At 40.5% G+C, this 24,285-nt stretch overlaps 3 protein-coding genes across 5 annotated transcripts; all 3 read right to left on the reverse strand.

Annotated features, from left to right (window-relative positions):
• Window positions 1-2,396: 2,396 nt before the first annotated feature.
• Window positions 2,397-5,546, reverse strand: LOC103977899 (ETHYLENE INSENSITIVE 3-like 3 protein). 2 transcript variants are annotated; one of them, XM_009393555.3, is made up of 2 exons: window positions 5,325-5,546; window positions 2,397-4,533 (listed from the first exon to the last, which is right to left on the reverse strand). In XM_009393555.3, the coding sequence occupies exon 2, from the start codon at window positions 4,470-4,472 to the stop codon at window positions 2,619-2,621; it is 1,854 nt and encodes a 617-aa protein (XP_009391830.2). In that variant the 5' UTR covers window positions 4,473-4,533; window positions 5,325-5,546; the 3' UTR covers window positions 2,397-2,618. The 2 variants fall into 2 exon arrangements, with proteins under 2 accessions (XP_009391830.2, XP_009391831.2); XM_009393556.3 differs by having other exon boundaries at window positions 2,397-4,559.
• Window positions 5,547-6,094: 548 nt separating this feature from the next.
• Window positions 6,095-12,444, reverse strand: LOC135632863 (squamosa promoter-binding-like protein 14). 2 transcript variants are annotated; one of them, XM_065141700.1, is made up of 3 exons: window positions 11,764-12,438; window positions 6,916-7,052; window positions 6,095-6,816 (listed from the first exon to the last, which is right to left on the reverse strand). In XM_065141700.1, the coding sequence occupies exons 1-3, from the start codon at window positions 12,123-12,125 to the stop codon at window positions 6,212-6,214; spliced, it is 1,104 nt and encodes a 367-aa protein (XP_064997772.1). In that variant the 5' UTR covers window positions 12,126-12,438; the 3' UTR covers window positions 6,095-6,211. The 2 variants fall into 2 exon arrangements, with proteins under 2 accessions (XP_064997772.1, XP_064997771.1); XM_065141699.1 differs by having other exon boundaries at window positions 6,095-7,052; window positions 11,764-12,444.
• A 9,055-nt stretch (window positions 12,445-21,499) lies between these two features.
• Window positions 21,500-23,953, reverse strand: LOC135632864 (uncharacterized). The gene is made up of 2 exons (XM_065141701.1): window positions 22,813-23,953; window positions 21,500-22,366 (listed from the first exon to the last, which is right to left on the reverse strand). The coding sequence occupies exon 2, from the start codon at window positions 22,320-22,322 to the stop codon at window positions 21,906-21,908; it is 417 nt and encodes a 138-aa protein (XP_064997773.1). The 5' UTR covers window positions 22,323-22,366; window positions 22,813-23,953; the 3' UTR covers window positions 21,500-21,905.
• Between the last annotated feature and the right edge of the window lie 332 nt (window positions 23,954-24,285).

Raw genomic sequence — 24,285 nt, forward strand, 5'->3', positions numbered from 1 at the left:
ATCTCCAGACACAAAATGCTTTTGGTGCTACAGCTGATGCTTGCTACAGTCAATCTAAAGCACTTATATTCAGGATAAAACAAGGATTGAACAAGCGTCTTTGTAGCTAACATATCTTCCAGGTTCAGATAACTCGTACCTGCTCTGGTGCACTAAACCTAGCTACTATTCTTAAAACAGATACATAACGATGAAAGGCTTCTTATTTCGTTAAACTTGATGAACTACGAACTCACATCTATCAGACATAGACCTCTAGAGTAATACTAATCTTAGTCAAACATTGTTATACATCTTAACGTTGAAAGAAGCATAGTATACGCGTCCCTTGTTGCTTGCAAACACAAGAAAACTATAAGCATTAAAACACAAGGCTATTGACAACCACCTACTTGAGATTTAAGTAAACATTTTGCTTGGCAACTTTCTTCTTAACAGTAACATCAGAAGGCTATTGAAAACACAAGAGGAGGAGCGATCAGGTGCAACTGGAGATTAACTACTTCACTGTCCTTTTTGCTGGATACCGACTGATACGTAACATATCGGAGGAAGAAGTCTGACAACAACATCATGTCTTCAACGCCTTTTTATTAATAAATCGTTTTCACTGTCAACTTCAAAGAAGTTGGACTATTCTAGTTGTGAGAGGGAAATAGGAACAGGAAGCCTTGTGTCACATTCCGCTTGGCCGACAGACAATACTTTTTGTTCATGTCCACGAAGATAATTGGATTAGGTATGTTCCGCAAAGCATGTTAATTCGTGGGGACTTGGATATGGAGCTTAATGGGAAAGATGCTCCGCCACCCACTCCCCTCGATGGGGCAGAACCTTACTCGAAAGTGATTGCGTGAATCAGTGAAGGGATGCCATGGCTTCGGTACGTACTGTAAGCATTAAGAGAGTCTCACAGACCACCACAGGTGCTTGTTGTGACTATTCAATCATTCATTCAAGATCAGACGCTCCATTTGGTCGACTCTTACAAAGTTTTAGAACGAACACCTTTTACTTCTCGCATTTTATCGGTCAACGTTTACGTCCAACGTTCCCGTGTTGTAGTACTCGGTAGAAAAATGCCAAGCGTGGAGGGAAAAACTTGCGAAGAGCAACTTTATTTATACTTGCCATATATAAACCCTGCGGTGAAATTATATATCAAAGCAAGTTTTCAAGGTGTCAATCATGCACCCTCGCAATTCTATTACAAGTCTGTTTGGTCGGGCGTAGGTAATCTGCATGCAATTTGGAGTTGCGATTTAGGTGTTCACTCGCTGTTAGACCCCAAAACAATATAATATAAGGAGCTACCTCAGAGTCGGTCAACCATATCATTAGGGTGGCCCCTCCTAAGATGCCACGTAAATTTGCTAATCTTAAAGAAGATGATGACACCCCGATGTGCTAATCTCGCTCGGTGTATGCTCCCTTTCGCATTCGATCTTACGTTTTCTGAGGAATAGATAAGAAAAAGAATGCAATTCCTCTATTGGCCTTCTCAAATAGAGAATAATGCTAACCAGTGTCTAAGGTCCAAGAACTCATAGCGATTGCAATGTTTCCTCTGTTTTCCTTCTCAAAATAAATAGACCCATTAAAGATTTCGATTTCATCCCAAAAGACGGAAGGTATTCGCATGCTGCATCGCACGTGGCAGCATCTTATAGGCCGCCTGCACGTATGTCATGCAGAACTACGCCTGACGGCTTACGTGGTGACACGACAGGATGACGGCACCTCACCAAATTACACTCCGCGAACCCCGTATATTACGAAGTTGCCCCTTCCTCGAAGGGTGACTCGCGGATCCCATCCGCCGGAACGTAGGTTGATCAAATGCCGTCCATTAGGGGTGGGCGCCACACCACCCGCCGCCACGGGTACGTCATACCTAACCCGTCGAATTAGGATGTTGATGATTAGCATTAAATTAGGAATAAAAAAGGAAACTTCCGCTGACGGATTCCAAGCCTGTCAAGGATGGAACTGTTCGTCATTACGTGTTTGACGCTCTCTCTCTCTCTCTCTCCAAATCTCACATTTCTCCTGACATGTACACGGATTATTTGGTACCGACAGTATTATCCTCTACAATGCAAGAAATCACTTAAGACATATGTTTAATTATTTATTTGTTGTATCTCTTATTTTCAGAATTTTCTACGTCAAAATTTTACCCTTTTAACCCAATTATTTGTTGCAAGAGATATGTGACAATTTGGTGCTAGCGACGGAAGGCCACGAGGATGAAATATAAAGGAGGAGGATGAAGATAAAAGAGATGCAGACATGAAAATGTTACCTGTTCCATGTGATTTTGGTTTTTTCGTCGAGGCCGAAAGAGAAAGAAGACAGAATTGAGGATGAACAGCAGCATGTTGAGGGATCGACCATTGTGCCAACCAAAAACCCAAATGATATATTCAGCATGTTACCATTTCAAGGGTCAACTAGAAGGCAATACCATTCTCTCTGAATGAACAGGGTGGTGACGAGACCAACGATTCTGAAGAGAATTTGCAACCTTATCCTTGGAGATAGTTGATCGGATAAAACATAAACCGGCAAATTTAGCAGAAAACAATGACAACATACCAAGATGACAACAATTCTACTTATGTCCCCAAATACTCCATCAGGTCATCATCTTGCAATATGTCACCAAGGTCAGGGATCAGATCTGTGCTGCTGATCCTGATAAAATCTAGTGGCAGTGCACCAAAGGAATTGTCGACCAGCTTATCTGGTTCACCGTAGAATGGTTCATCTAGGAATAGATGCATCTCGCCGGTGACTGTATGCGAACTTGCATTAGGTGCCATCACATTTTCATAAAGATTGTTCTCTACGGAAATAATGCTTCTGTCAGACCTTATTCCATGATTAGTAATCGACATGGGGCGCTGCTGCTTATCTTGCAAGATGCCAAAGCCTCCTGATGAGCTATATAATCCATCGTTGGCTCCCGTATCATAAGTGGTAGCATTCTGCGGTTCACTATTCCCAAGTCCTGGATATGGTAATGGTTGGCCACCGATATATATGTTTTCTGAAGCAACAGTAACACAAGGGATGCTTGCCAAGCTGCTAATCCCAGGTTGCGGTACCAGATATTGGCTTCCAGAATCTCTCTCTTGATGTGTTGAGTTGGGGTTCATACAAGGCTCGCGGTCGACACTTGGCCTATGATGAGCCAACGTTGTCAGAGCGGCACCATTCATATCTGTAGTAGCATTTCTTGTTTCCTCTGGCATGCGCTCACTCTGAGTGGCAACCATTTGCCTGTCAACAGATACAGCACTTCCACGAGGTCTTTTTCTCTTTGGCTGTTCGCTCGTTTTATCCTTGCTTAAACCAAGTTGATTGGAATTTTCAGCTAAGCGATCTTCCCTCGAAGTAGGTGTTATATTCCCTGCACAAGCTTGTGTTTCAACCTGCAGATTTATCCCATCATCTTTGGATGAAATAGATCCCGAAACATCTTCAAGGACATCAACATCATATTCATTGCTACTGCTGTTTGGCTCCTCCCTATCCCGCCTGTGACCACTATTCTCAATTACATGAGACATCCCATTATCACAGCAGAGTTGATTGACAGTCATTTCTTCTCTAGCCAGAACTCCCAACCAGATGGAGCTCTCTTTGGCACTCATCTTATCCTGCAAGCATTTTGACTTCCGTACATGGGTTTTGATCTTTTCAATATCAGGAGACATATGCTTGATTACAGCTGTTAGTACCCCAACCTTCCACACCTTCTTTAGATCATGCGGCTTCTTATATGGGGGTCCTTGACCCTTTGGCAAGCCCAAAGATATCCACCATTCTTCATTACCAGAGGGCCACCAAGGTGGTGAGATGCCCTTCTCCAATGGGTATTTACGCTGTGGTGGATCACAGTGTTGCATCAATGATGATAGAAGAGATCCCAGCGTAGCATCTTGGAGATCCATAAGACTATGATGATGTTTGCTCCTGCTGTTCTGTGCATTCTGGGCAGCAAAATTCTCTACCTCGTATTTGGCTATGGCAGCAGGTCCATTCTTGTCAAACCTCACTTTCTCCTTCCACCAGGCTCTTATATTGTCTGAAGCACCACTTACTGGCTTTCCCTTTTCAGGAATGATTCCATAAACAAACCCACGAACATTACACACCTCCATTAGCTTCAACATATACTTAAGGATCCCATCTTGTGCTCTGGACATCTTTTTCCTACGAGCTTGGTCAGATGTATGCTTTGGCTTAGACCTCTCCGAAGCTGCACGTTCGGCGGCAAACTTTTCCCGTTCCTTGATTCTTTTAAGCTTAATTCTATCTTTCCACATTCTTCTCTCCAACTCCTCTGATTCGATTTCTTCATCGCTGACATCATTATCGTCGAGATTGTTATGCTTGACACCATCCACCTCGAAATTTGAAGCATCCCTGCTTAATTCCTGAGCTATTATATCAAGATGATCCATGATACAGGTGACCACTAGCCAACAAGCCTTGATTCACTCCACTCACAAACCTTCTTCCCCCCTGCTCATACGAGGCAGATTCAAAACCTATCAAGGGTTTATCCCACCAAAAGGAAGAAAACAAAATAAACTTCTGAAGAAGAAATCAATAGTTCAGCAGAATCAAAGTTTGTCATGCAACATAACTCCAGAATCCAATTCTAAGCTAATTCCAATACAAGCTAGCTACATGAACTCAGAACAAGGGACAAAATGAGCCTAAGCTGCACATGAGAGGAAAACAAGTACCAAGACAGGGAAAATTCATGAGATGAAAAGTCCCGAGATCAATCAACACTCTACTACCATTTCAGAGGATCTCCTCTGACTCTAATCTCTGTAAACAGCTTCTTTACATACGCACCGACATCAAAGAAGAACTTAACATATTAAAAAATGCCCTCTTTCTCAATCATTCCAGTACTCATGTCTTAACGAACCAACATTACATCTCAATTACCATTAGACTCAAAAAGTTAAACAATCCGGATTCGATCAACCACAAAAATTAGAAAATCGCGTGCAAAATCAAGCTTTTCCATTTCTCTCCAACAAAGAAAAACAAAGAACCTTAGGCTATACTTCCTCCATGATCAAAGCAAACAAAACCCTCGATTCAAATAAGAGGCAAAAGCAATGAAAGACGTTTCCTCTTTCCTGATCGGATCAGAAGAACTCCCATCTTTTTACTAGAAAATAATGATTAAAATAATCAATAATAAGAGGCATTTCACCGTGGACATCCGATCAGAAACCGATCTAGATGCAGAAGGATTCAAGCAAAGGGATAGCCGGAAAGGACCGAGCGATTACCGGACTGGGAGTCGGAGAGGCGACGCGTAAGGATTTATTTCCACAGGAGGTGAAGACGCCGCCGCTCGTCGGAGGCTCCCGTTTCCGACTTGTTCTTCTTAGCCAAGGCGACGCGAGAGACCGACACCGACACCGGGGATTTGGTCGCGCGGCGGTGACGGCGGAGGGATCAAGTTGGATTTTGACCGAAACTGGAATCGAGCGGGCGCGCGGACCCTCTACCGCTTTATTCCCAGCCCACGATCATTATGTTCCACGAGCCCAAAGACTCGACCGCCGAATGGGGAACGCATCCCCAGCAACACACGCGTCCCACATGCTGCGGGGCCCGCTTCACCGCCCAATGATATGGTCTACCACGAACGCCCTATTAACCGTGCAATGATAGCCGATATCTTTACTACTTCCAAATGCGACAAGCCAAGCAGCAGAGGCTGCTGCGTATCCATCCATCGATCGATTGGCTTCTTCCCGTCGCTCTCGAGTACATGCAGAGGACCAGCAATGCGGGCAGATGAGATCAGATTCATCGCCCCTAGGAGAACTCTCGTCTTGCCCATCACATCACCTGTACCTTAGCACGTTTTTTTTCTTTGGTTGCTTCGATTCGGCAGATCTATTGTTTGCGTCATCGCGGACACGATGACACCAAGACATATCATTGACCATCTACAGAGAAAAGGATGTTACCACGGCTACGGAAATAGATTAGCAAAAGGGCATCACAACATACTAATGCCTCGGAGTAACATAGGTTTCATACAGATGGATAAAGGCTATAAGATATTAAGCAGTCGAACTACCATTCGGAGAGTTTTTGGAGTTCATGATGCTGTTCTTCACAAAAAACATCCATCCAATCCACATGGCCAAGGTTTCTTCGGGGTCTACAGAGACCAATGCATGCCAAGACTGGAATGGCCATATGACCTAGCTGAACCATGGTCAAGGCACTGTCCATTCTCCTGCAAAGCCAACTCCACCTGACCTGAGAAATGAGCATCGCTGGCCTCCGTTGCTCCCGCTAATCCCGCTGCGTGCTGGATCTCGTGCGAGCTAGTCCTGCTTCCATGGCCTCTGAGCCCCCATGAGCTGGTGCCGTAATTGTCGGGGACGGCTGACTGGGCCATCGGAGGGCCATCAAAGGTGCTGCTGCTTGGTGCGATCGCCGGAGCACGGTTTCTGGCAGAGTTGCTGCTCCACGGATGAGTTGACAGAAGAGAGAGAGCACAGCTTGAGTCGGAGACTCCTCCAAGACATTCACCGGGTGGAAATTCCATGGGAGAGCAGAAGGTTGCTGCCGGTTGCCCTTGAAAGCAGGCATGAGTGCCATGCATTGCAGCAGCACCAGGTGAAGTATCAAAGGCCACATGCCATTCATTGGAAGCCACCCGATCGCCAGCCCTTGCAGTTGGCCAAAGGTTTCTTGCAGTACTTGAGAGATACGGATAGCTGAAGTCCATCAAAAAGCTCCTGAATCGACTTGGATCTTCTGTAAAACAAAACATATTAGCACGACACCGGAATGCAGCATGTTTAGAAGGGTATCGGCACGACAATATAGATGCAGCTGTATTGAGATGCTTCTGACCATGAACGGATGATGCAAGGCGCCCATAGCGTGATGCAAATGGACCGGGAGGTGGCTTCCTTCGACGCTCGTTATGCCCTGCCAAACGTCTACGACAGCTGCGCTTTCCTTGGTCAAATTCAGACAATTGGTGAAACCTGTAATAACGTAGCCATGGTGTTTAAAAAGCAAAAAGTATTTACTGATTCAAACTTCCTGGAAAATAAACTGCATATTGTGCATCGAAAATAACAACAAATTAGGTCAAGAGAAATGTTAATACCAACTCTTGTAATTAACATCACCACCGTTCTCTAAGCCTTCTATCAACATAGGGAGGCCATGAAGAATAGCTAGCGCATATGAAAATGCTCTATGGAGCTTCCCAAATAAGTCCACTACTTGTTCTCAAGGCTCAACCTCATGTCAGTTTGTGTGAATCCTCTCCAATGTACTTTTTCTCGAGGAAAATGTACTAAATATTTACTATATAAGAGTGAATGAAGAAAATTCTAACTCACATTATTAATGGTGGTTTGAATCACAATTTGCATGACTTTGATAAATAAGTAATATTGTCAAATCCCATCTACATGAAACCTTAGCATGACATGGATTGAAACTCCATCGAATGAGACAGCCATTGAGGTTCATGTGATACCAACTTAGCGGTGAAGGGTAAACAAGTTGATCTATGACTCTAGACCATGCATGACCTCATGCACTAAAAAATAAACCAGTGGTACAAAATGGATACTAGCACAGGGGAAATATTGTTCTCGTCTGGTTTAGTTACAACAATGTCAACCATCTTATTTTCAGTTCCACCTTTTCACATTCTAAAAGTCATGAGTTTAGTGAACAATAAATGCCAACCATCTTATGGACAATATTTTATCCATCAATGCAATTAGGGACACATCCAATGGAACACAATACTTGATAAATATCATTCGGACAAGACCATTTTATAATTCTTAGGATGAACAAAACAATAGATTGACATCACCTGTAATATTATATGACTAATTAGGAGTTCAAGCATAAGTTCATGATATTTGCCACAACTTAATACTGATTCATGGTCCAAGGCATCAGTTCCAGTTTGTTATTTGTTCAAAATATAAATGCTGCTTCTATCAGCACTAAACTACCTAGTTTAACTTCCACATCATTTACAATGTGATTATTCTCAGAGAGCTCATGACAGCTTTAGGCAAAGAAAACAGAAAATGTACAGCTACTACGAATGATAGGAAAAGTATGATTTACACTGGGGACTCTAACACAACTCAAATATATTACAGAGGAGCTCCAAAATAAACCATGTGTCCTCTGCTGTTACAACTTTATTCGCAATTAAACCACTGATGTCTTACCAGAGTGATCGTGTTCTCCACCCAAGAGAATAGGTCTCGTGCTAGATATTCTGAAAACTATAACATTACCCCCCTCAGCATGAAGTTTTATCAATACAAATTTGTGTCGGTATTAATTGTTGAGTAAGTTTTATTTCTTGGGTTTTCTTTGCTAACAGATTATTCACATTATGTAATAGGATTGGATGGTTATTAGGGAAATAAGTAAGCAATTAAAATGATAATCCAGTATCAACCAAGCAATGTAAAAGACAAAAATCAGCTAAATTTGGAGTATGAAAGTTTCCCTGGTCAGGCAGCCAAGATCAAACGTTTCTTGACGGAACTTTCCTGAGCTAGAAATAGACACAGATACATGAGAAAGGCTGGTAGATTTTTAACTTAAAGTCTTGTGGTTTAATTATTAGTAGGGAATCAGAAAATAACTAATTTTATAGTGTTTTTTTCTTTTTAGTAAAAATTGTGGAAAAAGTTTGTCTTTGTGTAAAATTCTTGGAAGCCGACGACTTATCTGACTACTTTTTTGTTAACAAAGTTTATGTATAAGCCGGGTGGAGGAGTCCAACATGGTAGTGCAACAGCAGCAGAGTTAAACTGAAAGAGAAGAGGGAAAGAAAGAGTGGGAGAAAAGAGAAACGGGTAGTGGTGGTTGGTGGTCTTTGGCCAAACACGTTACATGGCAGTTGTATTGCCAACGAGTAGAGGTGCAAAGATCTAAGAAACATAATACTTTTTTTTTGCTTGCAACTCAAAGCATGAAAATATGTGATAAGAAGTAGGAAATAAAAGAGAAGATCCCGAGTTAGTGGAATAGGACCACCAACAAGAAAAAGAGAAAAAGGTAAAGAAAACACTGACATGATACCTCTCTTTGGAGTCAATACATAATTTGAAAGACAATCTGAAAGAATCCTGCCTTCCAAAATACAGCAAATGGGTATCCTATCATACGGTTGGACTAAACTGACGTTTCATGTATTCAAAAGGAAGAAAATACGAACAACTGCTGAAAACAAATAGCATACGGTAGCAGAGACATACCAGAAGCAACTTAAAACCATGAAAATAAAACAAAAGAAAAAGTAAAACATGTGAACAACTGCTCTTGTTTGAGAAGAACATGTGAATGACTGTCTGATTTTGAGAAAAATGTGTGAACAACGGCCACACCGAAATGTCACAGAAAGGAAAACAGGTTAATCCACTGACAAATGCTGTAATCAGAGAGAAGACACAGAATTGGTCAAATCAATTAAAGAAGAACCCTGAAGTCAGGCCCCATTTCTGACACAGGAATCAATTTATAGGCTTACCCACAAATATTATTAAAATCATTAGATTTAATAACTTGATCATAAAAGATTCATATCCCTTCTTTTGATGGATCCATAACTGCAAGAAAAGAGATTAATTTTAACTTGGGCTTTTGGTTTGTGACCTAATGACTCAAGCAGATAGCAACAGATATCAATGAGAACAGCATTGTAAGTCTTGCTTGTCAAATTTAATAAACGGACAGAGAGGCAACTTCCAGATAGACTGTCCCACAATAACCAAAATGGAAGTGCATACTAAATGTTCTGAAGGAGATGACTGACATAATAGGGACACATGGGAATCACAAATCTGAAAATATTACCGTGGATTGAAACTCAGTAATACGTATTAAACTGAAAAAATGATAAAGTATAAAAAGAGGGGAAAAAACATACAAAATCCTGTGACCAACATCTTAAATACTCATCAGTGAGGCTATTTGGCTTGGATGGAAGGCACCATGGGCCCTAAATGTTTATCCCAAAATCAAAATATTTATGTGAAAACTTCTTCTAAACCGACTTCCTACTCCGAACTACTTATCCCAAATCCTCCATTCCCAAGTTGGCCCCTGCCACATTTGCAAACGCTTCACACTCTCCCAAGCAATTTTTTTTTTTCGAGTGCGAGCTGTCCCAAGGTTCTTGGTTACAAGAAACTCACCCCTCTGCTTTGATTCAACCCTTCTAGCTCTGAAGCATCATTGCTTGATCATTATGCCATATCTGGCTAAACTGAAATAAAACCTGTTTTCGCAACCCTCAGGCCAATCCCTCATTGTTATGGAGGAAGGTGGTAATATCCACCAATGATCTTCTCCAATTGGAACTAGATCTGGGGGGAGCATCTCCAAATCAATCAGCAACTCTATCATCTATTATCCTTCCGGATCATAACTTCACTCTCGAATGCAATGGAGAACTTTTGCTTAACTCTTAAAATGCTGGTTGCGGTTACGTCCTCAAGGACCGACATGGAAACAAATTAGCTACTGGATGTTCTCCTTGTCACGTGGCATCTCCAACACATGCTGAAGGATTTGCCATTCTCAAAGGCTTACAGAAAGCTTTAAGTGCTGGGACTGCACAACATGCGGCTTCTCTCCGACTCCTTGAACTGCATTAGTTTCGCTTCTAATATAAATATGGCATCTTAGATCTTTGTTCCAGGGCATTCTGAATCTAACCGATGAGGTCAGTCTAGTCCAACTTTGTCACATTCCTAGAGGCAACAATAGTGAGGCTCACATCATCTTTCTACTAGGGGACTCAGCACTAACCGGGAAAAGTCACCTCTGCAGATGATCTTCCCCACTTTTAACTCTTCTGTAATTAGCCCGGCTTTAGTAATACACAGTCTTTTTTCTTTTTAAAGAAAAAAGAGAACAACCTTAGATACTCAAATGCCACAATATGAAACAAAGTAATAAATCCAGTACCAATAAATCATGCAGACGAATTAGAGAAGACTAACCAGAAAGCAACAAATAAGAGGGACAACATAGCCTGTGTAAATGATGTTAAGCATTCTATACAGACAGACTCGAATTCAACCCAACAAATAAGTTATTATCTGATAAAACATATTATCAAGTGGCAAGTTCACTGGACAACGAAGATGATCTCTTTTTTCGAACAACAAGATGTACATACATGAACTGTTCAATCAAAAGGCAAACAGGAGAATAAATGAAATTGCGATATGAACTGAAAAGTAACTTCACAAGCATCCAGAACTCAGAGTCCGAAAAGGCAAAACACTCCCAAAAAGGTCCAATATCAGCCTGCCTAACAGTATATGTAGGAAACAACAATAATAAAGGTGAATCTTCAAGTCATTATGATTTTTGCTTCTTAGAGGTCATTATTGTTGGCAACAGAAAGCCCAAATTCCCATGAACTTAAAACAAAGCCTATAGATTAATAAATCCCAAACCTAACACATGAAGCCGAGAAACTTAGAGCAACAGCAAGCGAATTCCTTATCAAGACTCGCTTGGAAGAGGGATTAACCCACGAATCAAGATCAAGATCAACATCTATCTCACAAAGTTTTATCCTGAAAACCAGATTCAGAAGGGGGGCATACTAAAAGGAAAAATATTTTTTCGCTGCCTCTAGGAAAACACAAGGCCTACAAGAACAAAAAAGATCAAACAGGAAGTAAATCTTGCCTGCTACACTGCTGACAGAACCTCTGTTCCAAGCCTGCAACTACGACCTTAGGCGCCTTCGAGTGCATCCCACAAACCTTATGCCTACAGTAGTAAGCCTTAACCCCCGTCAGATCGACATTGCACCCCTCCACTTGGCACCTAGGCGGCTGCTGCCCCCCACCTTGTGCCACGCCCTTCCCCTTCTTTGTCGGAGGCGGTGGCGCCGCCGCCTCCTTCGCCGGAGCTGTCGGTGCCTTGGAGGAGCTTCCGCTCCCACCACCACCATCATCAAAGTAGATCTTTTGCCCAAACTTGAGTCCATGGAGAGCATCACTGGCGCCACTTAAGGCCCCAGAAGCTTTGAGAGAGCTTGAGTCCATCCTCACTGTTGCAGCTCTCCCTACAGCCCATCCATGGACTCACAAACCAGAGGGAGACCTAAAACAGGGCAGTTGGCTTCTTTAAAGAGGGCAAGTGGGGCTAAAAGAAGGGTTTTTGTGTCTTTCTGCTGCCTCACAAAGCTGCCACTGCCATATTGAGGAGCTATTTGCTGCATAATACCATCAGACTGGAAAGTATTCAGACAGAGAGATTGTGCCTGTACACTTATTTACTATATCCTACCCAGGATGAACAGTTGCAGTACTCTTACGGTGCTCTCCGAACAGTGCTCCTTTACGCGAATAGAGACCTTCACCTTGCAGAGTTCATTCTGCGAACACATTTTACTTCCTTCATATATATATATATATATACAAAACATATATCTTCCTTGAGTTTTCTGGGGGCTGAGGACTGTGCATGTCTTGGAAAAGCAACTTTTGGTAGATCTTTGTGCTTTTGCTCTGATAAGATAAGATGTGCCTCCTTTCTTTTCCTTTTTATAATATGGAGTTGTGTGCCTGAAGAGAATCTTATTGGTGGAGAATCTTTTTGGAAGGAGCTTTGGATTTGATTGAGGTCGCTCATGGGTCTTCAGGTTCTTGGACTTTTGCTGTTACTCACAGACTCCTTGGGAACTGACCGCATATCTAGCAAATTAAAGGATGAAATCTAGGAGTTGAATTGCTTAGATTCTCAACCTTCTCCCTCTCCCTTCCAAGAAATTACACTGGCTGAGGACTGGACCACTATTTAATGGAATTAAAGTTTCCATTTTCAACTGTTTTGAGTCAACTAAAACTTTCACCATTTGTTGATGATTTTTTTTTTATCTATCTATCTATCTTAGGTCATATTAATCAAAATTGAATTTTCTTTTCTGATGGTCCCTCTATTGGTTTCCTTAGAGCACACAACATAAGTCATCTTAAATGCTCCATTGATTTCTGATCAAGACCATTCATGGTTGTTCATACATACATAAATTTTTCATGCAATCTTTTTCTAAATCCTAATATCCTCCTCAACTGGACAACACTAATCTTTAAGTTTTATCTTTATAACTTGTCAATTCGAATCACTTTATTTTTTTTTTTTTGGGAGGTGGGAGTTGAACAATCTATGTTGTTGATGTTGTCCTTTTATCTAGTTTTCTTTTAGCATGAAAGATTTGGATGGGTTGAAGTACCACACCAAAGTGTAGATGTAGCCCTGTCTTGGTGACACATGGTTGTTAATTTGGCAGAACAGGACAATGAAAAAGAAAGAGGTCCTTTCTGATGCACCATTATCAAGTATGTGGAACAAGTTATTGATTACTGTATCTATCTATCTATCTATCTTTCTCTTTCTCTTTCTTTTCATCATCAGGGAGAATTAACAGCCACAACAAAAGGTTTCACAAATGGAATGAAACCATTCCAATGACTGCCATGAAACTTCCCTGGGAACTTTGTTGGGAGAACAAGTCCAGTGTCGTTTCCTCTTCTGGCTTGATGTCCTTTTTTCTTTATGCAATGACAGCAACCCCAAGTTCATGTCTCTTCTCTCGTCTTCATCTCCATCGATCATTAGCTATGGCTGCAAAACATCATACGAAACGATACAATCAATCCTAGTTTTCTTGGACCAGCCCGAGTTGAGCTAATGACAACACGAAACCAAACACATGGGCAACACAATCGGCTAACTCGTAGTCTAAGGTCAACTTAATAAGCTGGATCGAGAGGTGTGTGTGTGTGTGTCCTCTCATATGACCTTCAACTGAGATACGATTTTACTGTACATGATGCTTGCAGAACTATTTAGTAAGACCTAATTCATGTGCTTCGGTCTATTCTTTTGTGGTACCCTCCAGTATAGTTCTGTATTATCTAGATATAAAGATATATTTCTGTAGCTTACTACATCTGTCTATATCATGTAATTTGCTCATCCACTGCACCGAGGCATTACTACAAATGCACGCATCAGTAGGTATCAGTTAATGCAATGCGATATTTCTACGAGCGCAGACAAATTAATGTGTCCAAAGCGTAGCCTGGACCAGTGGATCCCTTTCCACAACCACATGAGTAAAGGCATTTGCATCCACGCAGCATATCCAACCCATACGAAGGAATCAGAAATGCAGATTAAATCTACCGAGGAAAGTACGTAGAGGCTACTCCAAAAATGATATGGACTCACACACTCTCTCTCTCTCTCTCTCTCTCTCTCTCTGTGTGTCTGTCTGTTGCATCTGCTAATAGTAATTTGGGGCTGAAGACAGCAAAACAAGGAGAATTCCCACGAACAGGATGGCACTATTGCAACACATGGTGTTGGAGGAGTATCCATGTCACGACTCAGAGGTCGGATATCGACTGCAGTCGACGCTTCGTACAGACTTTGTCTTTTGGCCTTGACATCAGCGATAAGAGATCCAAGGAAGACACACACACACACACACACACTCTTTTTTTGATCTTCGAAAACAACATCGTTTATAACTCGCTTGCTGTATGATTGAGAAGAGCATAAGGTAATTCTAGTTTGTGTATTAGATACTGTTCTCTTTTACGACGAGAGACCAATCTTACCTTCTGCCTCTATCTATCTGCCTTTGTATGTGTGTGTCGGGATAAAACAACAGTGAGAGAACTGCAACATAGACGGCATGCATCAGTAATGATTGTTCAGAAGAAGTAGATGGCATCGGTAGAGATTTAAATGCAAACCATGTGCATTGAAGTAGCCTCGAAAACACTCGTACATCATCAAACAATTGCCCTTCTTACTCTTTTAGGTAGAAACTTAATGGCCCTTCTCTGACAGAAGCCGCAGGCGGAAAGAGAGCCTGTCAAAATTCAAGAGGACAAAGTAATGTCGAACACATGTGACATGCATTGGTTCAGGAATCAATCCATGATGCTTCGCACTCCCAGATTTAGCCAAACAAAATAGCAGCAATCAGGCCAACATCAAATGTTCATGGAGCAACTTCCTCAAAAGAAAAGAAAAGGGGGAATCATTCATGAATCAGATCAAGGATCTGATGTCAAAAGTGGAGATCAGAGCATAAGACTTCAAAGATCCACATACAAATCTCCTAGAATTCACGGAGGGAGAGAGAGAGAGAGAGAGAGAGAGCGAGAGATGGTTAAAGAAAAAGCGGCAATTGCCATCAGTGTGGAACAGAGAGAAGGACAGCAGACCACATCATAGCATGTTGCAGAAGTTACTGGGAAACCTTCAGTGGTGGACCTACGCCTCCTCCGGAGTTACATGATTTGTTCGTGTCTCTCTTTCTCGTTTCCCACAGGAACAGATCCTCAAAAGTCATGGCGTGGATGAACCAAAAAGACTGTGGTTGGATGAACTGATGAGGACCACATGCAATCACCGAGCAATACAGCATCAAAGAGGGTCGCTGCCCGGTTGATGAGAGACATTTGCCCCTTCGTCGCACGTCGAGGGTTGAAATCATCCTCCCCAGCTGCCTTCCTGCATTTTTCGCCCGACCTCCCGCGGTGCTTCACCCTCCTCCTTCCACCAGAATCATACTTACCGAGCTACTTCCGGCCGAATCAAGGAACGAAGGTGAAAACAAGTTCCACCTCATCAAAAGCTCTCCGCCCCAAGTTACTGTGATCCTCCGGTTTGGTTCCACGTCGGAAATCCACTTAGATTAAGATCAACTTTAGATATACTATTATTAATTTTATAATTAATAAAATTAATGGATCAATTATCTCATCGAATCGTATTTCTATTCCCATGCTTTATCTTTCCCTTAAACTTTTAATATTTTCTTCTTTCACTCGACAAATCTAATTAGGCTAAGAGTGGGTAGATAGATACATGTTTCAAACTTACGACCACACTTGGATATCATGATAAATATGTTCATTTGGTTACTATAAAATTCAAAAGATCAAGTTGTGTAAGTCATATTGAGATATAATATTCCTTCTCACATACAAGACCAGCTAGATTAGGTTTGATGATGTATAAAACTAAAGGCAAGTGTACGGTGTAAATCTGAATAAAAATTAAATACTGCATAAATATTTTAATTTAAAATTATGTAAAATATAAAAGGGCAAATACAAGGTTTAAACTTATAATTTGCTGTGACACTGTGATAATTATTTTGAAATTATGTTTAATTTTCATACCCTCTTGTACAAGTATTAAGAATATAGATTAAGAGCCCAAAGTCATGTGTTCAAAACTTAACCTAACTATATTTATGAAAAAAATTGTAACATCAATATTGAGTCGTACTCGAGGAAAGCGATTTCGAACAAAACTACATATATGATACATCTATAGAAAATCAAGATGATAAAGGTAGATTGCATGTGTTGATCATACTCCGTGGTAAAATTGACACAACCACTATATCCACCTTTGATAAGATGTCTAAGGTACAAGGATCAGACCTAACAAGCTAGCTCCACAAGAGAGACTATCTTTAATAATAATACAATCGAAATAATCCAAAACTCTACCTTTGATAATATCACTATTGAAATGACCCAAAGTACTATATTTGATAACAACATAACTAAAACAACTCGAAACACTAGTATGATCAAAATGACCCGAAGTGCTACCTTCGACAATAGTATAATCGAATCAACCTAAAGTATTACCTTTGATGATAGTATGATCGAAATAACCCGAAATACTACTTTTAATGATAATACAATCGAAATAACCCAAAGTGATGTCTTTAACGACAATGTGATCAAAATGACCCAAAGTATTACCATTATCATTATGATCAAAATGACCCAAAGCTACTATTAATGATAGCATGATCAACAATGGCATGAAGTGTTACCTAAATGATAACACAATCGAAATGGCCCGAGGCACTACCTTTAATGATAATGACCGAATTGACTCAAAAGGTTATCTTCGATAATAACTCGATTGAAATAACCCAAAGCACTACCTTCAATTACAATGGCACCACTCAAATTATCTAGATAGATTTATGTTAAATTGTAAACTCTTTATTTTATGGAAGATCCATAGCCCAAAAAAATCACATCATATTCCGACACTACTCCGCATTGCCAAGGCATGATGAGAGGCAAATGATATGGGAAAATGAGAGGCAAACTCTTGAGAGGCAAATGATATGATACACCTCAATAATATATGATGGTTACCTCAACAATATATATAGTTGAAACATTGGCGCCATATTAAAGAATGCTTGAATTGACAGAAAAATAATTAAATGACTTTGAGATATCTGAATTTAGTGCACAATTAAACACATAGTAATGTATTGATAACTCACGTTACTATGAATCTCCAACTCTAATTCTCATGCATACTCTCTTAATTCTCATAGTCATCTATCTTATTATATAAACTCTCATATACACAACAACAATAAGGGACTCATATTTGATCTATTCAATCTCTCTTAAAATTCAATATGATTTAAATCTTCTGAATATTATTGTTGACTTAAACACGGAAGGAGCTTTGTTAAGCACAACCCTAGTGCAATCTTGCAAGGTCTGGATTCAGTATTTTAATTCGTAATAAACTTATAGCATTCTCAAGAAAGGGTCACGATGAGATCTGAATCATCATCCAAATCGGAGAACCATATACTCTTATAACAATGCATGTTTTGAATTCATGACCTACTTTGGTATCATGTTAAATATTCTGATTTGATTACCAAAAGATCAAGTTGTGCAAGTCTTAACATTCTTTTTAACGTACGAGCCAAAGTGTAAGTCCGAATAGAAATAGAACTTTGCATGAATATTTTTAATTAAAAACTATACAGAATATAAAGGGACAAATACAACGTTTAAACTTATAACTTGTTTTGATACTTTGATAATTATGTCTAATTGATCATTATCCAAACTATGCTTAAAAATTATAATTAATTTTCATATATTAGGTTGAGCCATATTATCACGTATGCATGAGAAGTATTTCGAATATAGATTAATAAATTATATCTCATCTAACAACCTAAGTTTTAATGACAGTGACAAAAATTTAAGGTGAGAGAGTGCCAAAAGTCATGTGTTCAGAACTAATCCTAACTACGTTTGTGAAACAAAAATTCTAAGATCAAAATTGCATATGTGGACTTGTAGTTGAGGAGAGTGATTTCTATCTTTTGCACTAAAATTTCACCATAACGTAATTTTATATACCATTTTTTTATATGTATAATGGTGGTTCAAACAGTTTGCTCCATACAAAAATAAATCACTTATACTCCATGCAATTTTCCATCTACCCAACTGATTCTTCTCCACAATTTCTTCGCTCCTCCCATATTAGAAGCCAAAATCTTGATTCATGTCAATAGTTGAATATGAAAAGAGAATGTAGGCAAAGTCCCACTGCACTATGCTTCTTCGATGAATGCAGCATCTCTTCCCCCAACAAACTTTCACTTGAAAATACTTAACATATTGGTACAGAACTTTCACTCAAGTAAATCAAAATTCCAGAGAAGCAACATTTACAACTTAGATACATTGCAGGTTATAAATGGTTCTTTCACCTCAAGAGAACAAGAAATGGTCTCAAAGGGAAGATGGATTATGGTTTATAGTTGGAGCTGTCAAATGATCTTAGCAACAAGCTTTTTCAAGCATGATGTAGATGGTAGATTGTGGAGCAGCTTTAATATATTAGTATCACATAACACAATCATACATTTATCTTAATTTGATGGGATTTAGTTTAGTAATTTGATGGGACCTTGGTTTGTACATGGGCAAGCTTTGACGTTTGGGAGAATTTTTGACTCTTGTGTGAGAGGATGATGGAAGGCTGAGGCTATAGCTTTCTAGAAGATCAGTGAAAATATTATGCCCAAACATCTTTACAAACTTACTAAACTAGTGGGTGAACCTATTAAATTAGACAACATCATACTGTGTAGCACAAGCGAAAAGTATATAAAAATACTCTTCCACAAGGAGTGTGGATTAAGAATGATTTTACTAGAATTTTTCAATCCATCGTCTATGAAAATATTCTAAGTTTGTCCTTTTCTCGTAAAAGAGTAGGACATCGAACTAATATCTACTTGATGAAACTAATGGAAACAAGGGAAGTTTATTCACAAGAGAAAAATTCTAAGGCTTTCGAACAACAAGAGGTTGAAGACGATATGTTGTACGAACCCTGGATTTGAGTCCAAAAGAAGCCATGATATATTCAGACCAAGTCCGATTGTTCGAATCAGGTGGTTGAGGTGAATCAAGTTGGTGTTGAGGGTAAGTAAGACTGTAACCAATATATTAGGTAGATTAAGCTCGAGAATAGGGCTGAAGGGGACAAGTTAGGGGGAGGAGGGGGGGGGGGGGCAAGGATTGAGAAGCTTTGTTGTTTTATCCAATGGGCCTAATGAAGGTATAGATGGTATAGGAGGAGGGTCTATATATAATAGTTTCCCAAAATACTAATCATTAGATTCAGAAAGATAGAAGGATAAATAATTTGTCCTATAATATCAATGTAAACGTTATTGTAAACAGAGACAAGGGCAAAGATAATAGAAAATAAAGATTAAATAGCCTTGAGACTAAGGTTAGAGATATTTACGTAGAAATTGATTTGCTTGAATCTAAAGATAGGTGCACGGGTCTTTCTAAGGGTGAGGACAAAGCTTTCATTAGCTTAAACAATATTATTGCTTTCAATCACTAATTATATCATAATTGATGATCTAAAGTCAAAATTTAATGGGTTGAGGAAGGTGACATTAATACTAAGTTTTTTCACATATTTATCAACTATAGAAGGACTCGTAATACTATTAATTATATTATTTTAGATTATAGTATAACGGTAGAAAGATTTGAAGATATTTGATGGGGCATTGGTTTAGTTGAGCTAGAGGGATTGCCATATTTTTCCTCGTATTGCTAGTAAAAGACACTCTTCTCTTATAAGTAATTTTCTCTTAATAAAAATTTACAGCATCCTAAATCAAATGGGCTTAGGGAAAAGTCAAACCCTAGTTTATTCACTATTGAGTTCTGTAAAGCAAGATAATATTCGTGACCTATCTCCCTTCTAGTTGAGGCAATATATTTTTGGTGTTTACCTTAAAAAACCTAATAGCTTTAGAGTGGGAGATTATCGACTTTTTATTTTTTGTACCGTAATATTCAAGCTCTTGACTAAAGTCCTCGCAAAGGGTAGGTTGATCCAGAACAATCCACTTTTGTGTCGAAATATAATATCAATGATAATATACTTAATGTCACAAAGTTAACTTTCATAATGCTCAAATCTAAAAAAAAAATACCTATTGATTCTTATCAAACTAGATTTTGAGATATCATGTGATAAGATTTATTGGGTGGTTATCGAGGAGGCTATGAACAAAATAAATTTTCCTCTTCAATTTGTTAAGTGGGTCTCAGCTTATGTTTCCTCTCTTTTACAGTCCCGTCTCGTTTATGGTAATATCTCAAAGTATTAGGCAAAGAGATCCAATCTTATTTTATTTTTTTCATTCTGATAGATTCTTAACAGCATTTTGCATGACAACGGCTAAAGATAGAATTATCTTTGTTAACATTACGGTGAACAAGTTTCTATGCATATAATATTTTATGATCTTTTAAAGCTAGTCCCAAATCTTATAGCACATCATATTAGTTGCTCCTAATTTATTTATTTTTGCTGTACATAATTTTATCCTAATTTATTCTATTCAACATTACTAAATTAATAAAATAATTTTCTTTTCATAAAAAAAAATTATTTTAGCATCAGGTTAATTACAAGAATGAATAAAGTTTAATTTTTATTTTCAATTATCAGACAAATTATCATGACAAGAAGAGTTAAGCAATAGCCTCCTACCACATATCATATATGAATGAAATAAATGTGCAAATTTGAGGTAAAACAAGCAGAGGTTTTTCTTCATTTAGACAATTACTTTTGATCTTACATTGTTCTATCATCTGAAGCAGTAGAAACATCAGTTTAGGATGCCATCTACTACTTGAGGTAGGATAACTCATCCACCCAATATTGACTTGCAACTAAATGACACTGCATGAGAAGACTTGTTATGGATCAAGTGTGACCATCAGGCGATACAGAGAGTATTGTCCAAGCCACTCAAACATATGTACAAGACAGAAGCATGCGAAACACACACCAAACCATGTACTCATAGCAGTACAATCTGACACAACAAGCAGGAAATGGCATATGAGTACGCAAGGCATCCATCTTTAATGCAAATTCCACTGCCAAAACAATACAAACATACAATGGCAGACGTATCCCATTACAAATCTGAATGACAGCAACCAAATTTTCCAGCAATTAAGTTGAATCACATCAGAAACAGATGGGGGCAAAAGCTGGCATCTGAAGTCCCACATATGACATCATACAATCAAGCAATGGCAGAGAATGTCATGTAATTAAACCTGGAAGATGATAAGCATCCCGAAAATGTTGACACGATTCATGATAGAAGAACAGAGAGGCAACAAAATTGATATCAAGAAAACCTTTTTTTGATGTTCAGAACACTCAGCAAGGAGAAGCTAAGCTAATGTCTTCTTACCAGCTCTGTGCTAATAGAAAATTACATGATATGCCTACTCTCTGGCCTCTGGTGAATTCATCAACGAGATAAGAGTTGGACCGTAACAAAGATCGGCACAAGAACAAGAGAAGTGATGCACCAAGTGAGGTTCTCAGCCATCGACAATGTTTGGCAACGGAAGGAAGGGGAGAAGCATAGGATGAAACCATTAGTCTCACTTGCACTCAACTCCAGCTTCAGCAGCCCGACGTGGCTTGCTCTTCCGCCGGCTCCCGGTATGCCGGAAACCATTAGACCCAGTCACATCATCGTTCTTGGATTTGGATGCAGCTCCGAAGTTTTCCTCCAAGATCAAGGCAGGGTTGTCTTTTGCCTTGCCGTGTCTCTTCCTCTTCTTTCCGTTCACCACCGTGGAGACCTTGGGATCTTTGCTTGGCGCAGAAGTGTGCTTCACATCATCTTCTCCATCCTCGATCTTTTCGGTGACGTCTTCATCGATGTCATCCTTCAAAGGTCTCTGAGGCCTTCCTCTCCTCTTATATGCAGGAATCGCCTCTTCGTCACCACTCCCTCGATCCTCATTGCTGGTGGCCAAGGTCAATTTCTTCCCCTTTCCTTTGCCTCTACCCATTAAACCGAAACCGGTAATCGAAACAGCTCAGATGATCATTTGTACTGCAAAAGAGAGAAGGAAGAGAAAATATTAAGGAGGCAATCAGCTAGCTACTGGAGAATTCTATCGTCGTCGGTATAGACATCCAAATTGCGCCCTTCATATACCTTCACCATGTTTTGATACAATTTCCAGCAAGAAACCAAGAACAAGGACATCGGGATAAAAACCAGCGATTACCAGAACGGCTTACAGAAGTCAGATCAAGCAAAGAAGCCCAAAAAATAGCGATCGACTCTACATAAATATTTGAAATTTTTAGCATCGGAGGTTCCCGTGATCTGTTTTGTCTGTAAAAGCTGAGATCGGAGCACACCATTGATTCGAGGAAACCGAGACGATTTCGTCTAACGTCAAACGTAAGGAGAAAGAAACAATATTTATAATTCGGATGCCCGGAAGAGATGAAATTGAGGTTTATCGGCCGTGAGAAGCTCTTGAAACTGACCTCCTACGAGCTTCAGCTCTTCACCGGTAGCAGCCTCTGCCATCACCATTGAGTAAATAAGAAAGGACGCATCTTTCTCACTCGGTCAGCATAAAGTCGGGAGTTTGATGACTAAAGAGTGATTCTTGAACGGAAACTCGAGTCAAATTTGACGGAACAGGGAATGAATGTGAATCTCAAAGAGGAGGCGAGCCACAGGAAAGGCTAATAGATGAGAGAAGAGACCGGTAGAAGAGGAGAGTGTGTGGAGGAGCTACTATATACGAGCAGAATCTACACAACAAGCAGCCCACTGTTAGATTTCATTATCTACTTTGTCACAACAAGAGAATCTATCATCAGTATGTTCGATGCAATTATCAAAATGACCCCACTGCGAGTCGATGGGGGCAGCAACACACACGGAACATAGTCCGGGAATAATCAAACTCCTTTGGATTCTTTTGGAAATCTAGTCTTGGTTGAGCTGCAACTCTCTCTCCATGCTGGTGAGTGACCTTTTTCTTCACCTGTGCTTGTGATCTCATGAGAGCAGAACCTGCTTGTGACTGCCAGGAGCCAAAACATGCATCGATTGTTCGATCGCGTGATTCGTTCAGGACATGTACATGGGACCTCGATCGGGCAATTCCTCTGACATGTAGCATGCGAGTATTCCTGGGCTTTTTTCCGGTGGGAATCTCTCGCTGTTCCTCCATGCCGCGGTACCATCTCCATCGACTTCTGTTGGACTCGGGCGAGTCGTTTAGGTACAGCTGCGCGGGGCGGGACAGGGACGACGGAGACAACGCCCGTCCCCGCCCCTGGTGGCCGGCCGAAGCAGCATCGTCGCTTCGCAGCCTCGTCCTTTTTTGTCTCGGGCAAGCCCGAGCGAGTAGGCAAGGCGAGGTGGGAGCAACCTATTGGTTCTCGGTACCAGACCAAGGCCCCATGGGCACGCAGTTACAAGAAGCTTTCGCGTCCTACAAGGAGGAAGGTGAAGAGCAACCCCAAATTCCAAGACTGGTCTGGTCTGCTCTTGCTAGGCCCTAAGACACGGATTCCCGCAGCGTACACGAAAGCTTTGAGGAAGGAGTCCATCGGACTCGTGAGCCGAGTCATGTGTTTCGTTGGAGACAGCAGAAATGTGAAGCTCCGGCACATCGTGATTCCAGTTCGGAGGGTGCGTTTCGCTGGTCGGATCAACAGGCATCGGCGAATGATTGGGGGAGGCCTGCAGTGGCCTAGTCGGTGCTCCTGCACACCACGTTCGTAGGCGTACGGCTCTGATCGCTGGGTCGGCAGTCACACTGTGCATGACGCAGTGTAGGCCCAGTGAATCTGGGGGTTTCTTAAATGCGGAATAGGTGCAGCGGGGGGATGCGCTGCGTATGGGCGTTTACCATGTCATGCACGCATGCATCATCATCCTTGGGCCATTGTGCAGCAGCTCAGCATCATCTCTATTCATCCTGTCTCCCGGCAGATCCAGTG

Source organism: Musa acuminata, chromosome BXJ3-3, assembly GCF_036884655.1.
Source record: "Musa acuminata AAA Group cultivar baxijiao chromosome BXJ3-3, Cavendish_Baxijiao_AAA, whole genome shotgun sequence".
Classification (NCBI taxonomy): Eukaryota; Viridiplantae; Streptophyta; class Magnoliopsida; order Zingiberales; family Musaceae; genus Musa; species Musa acuminata.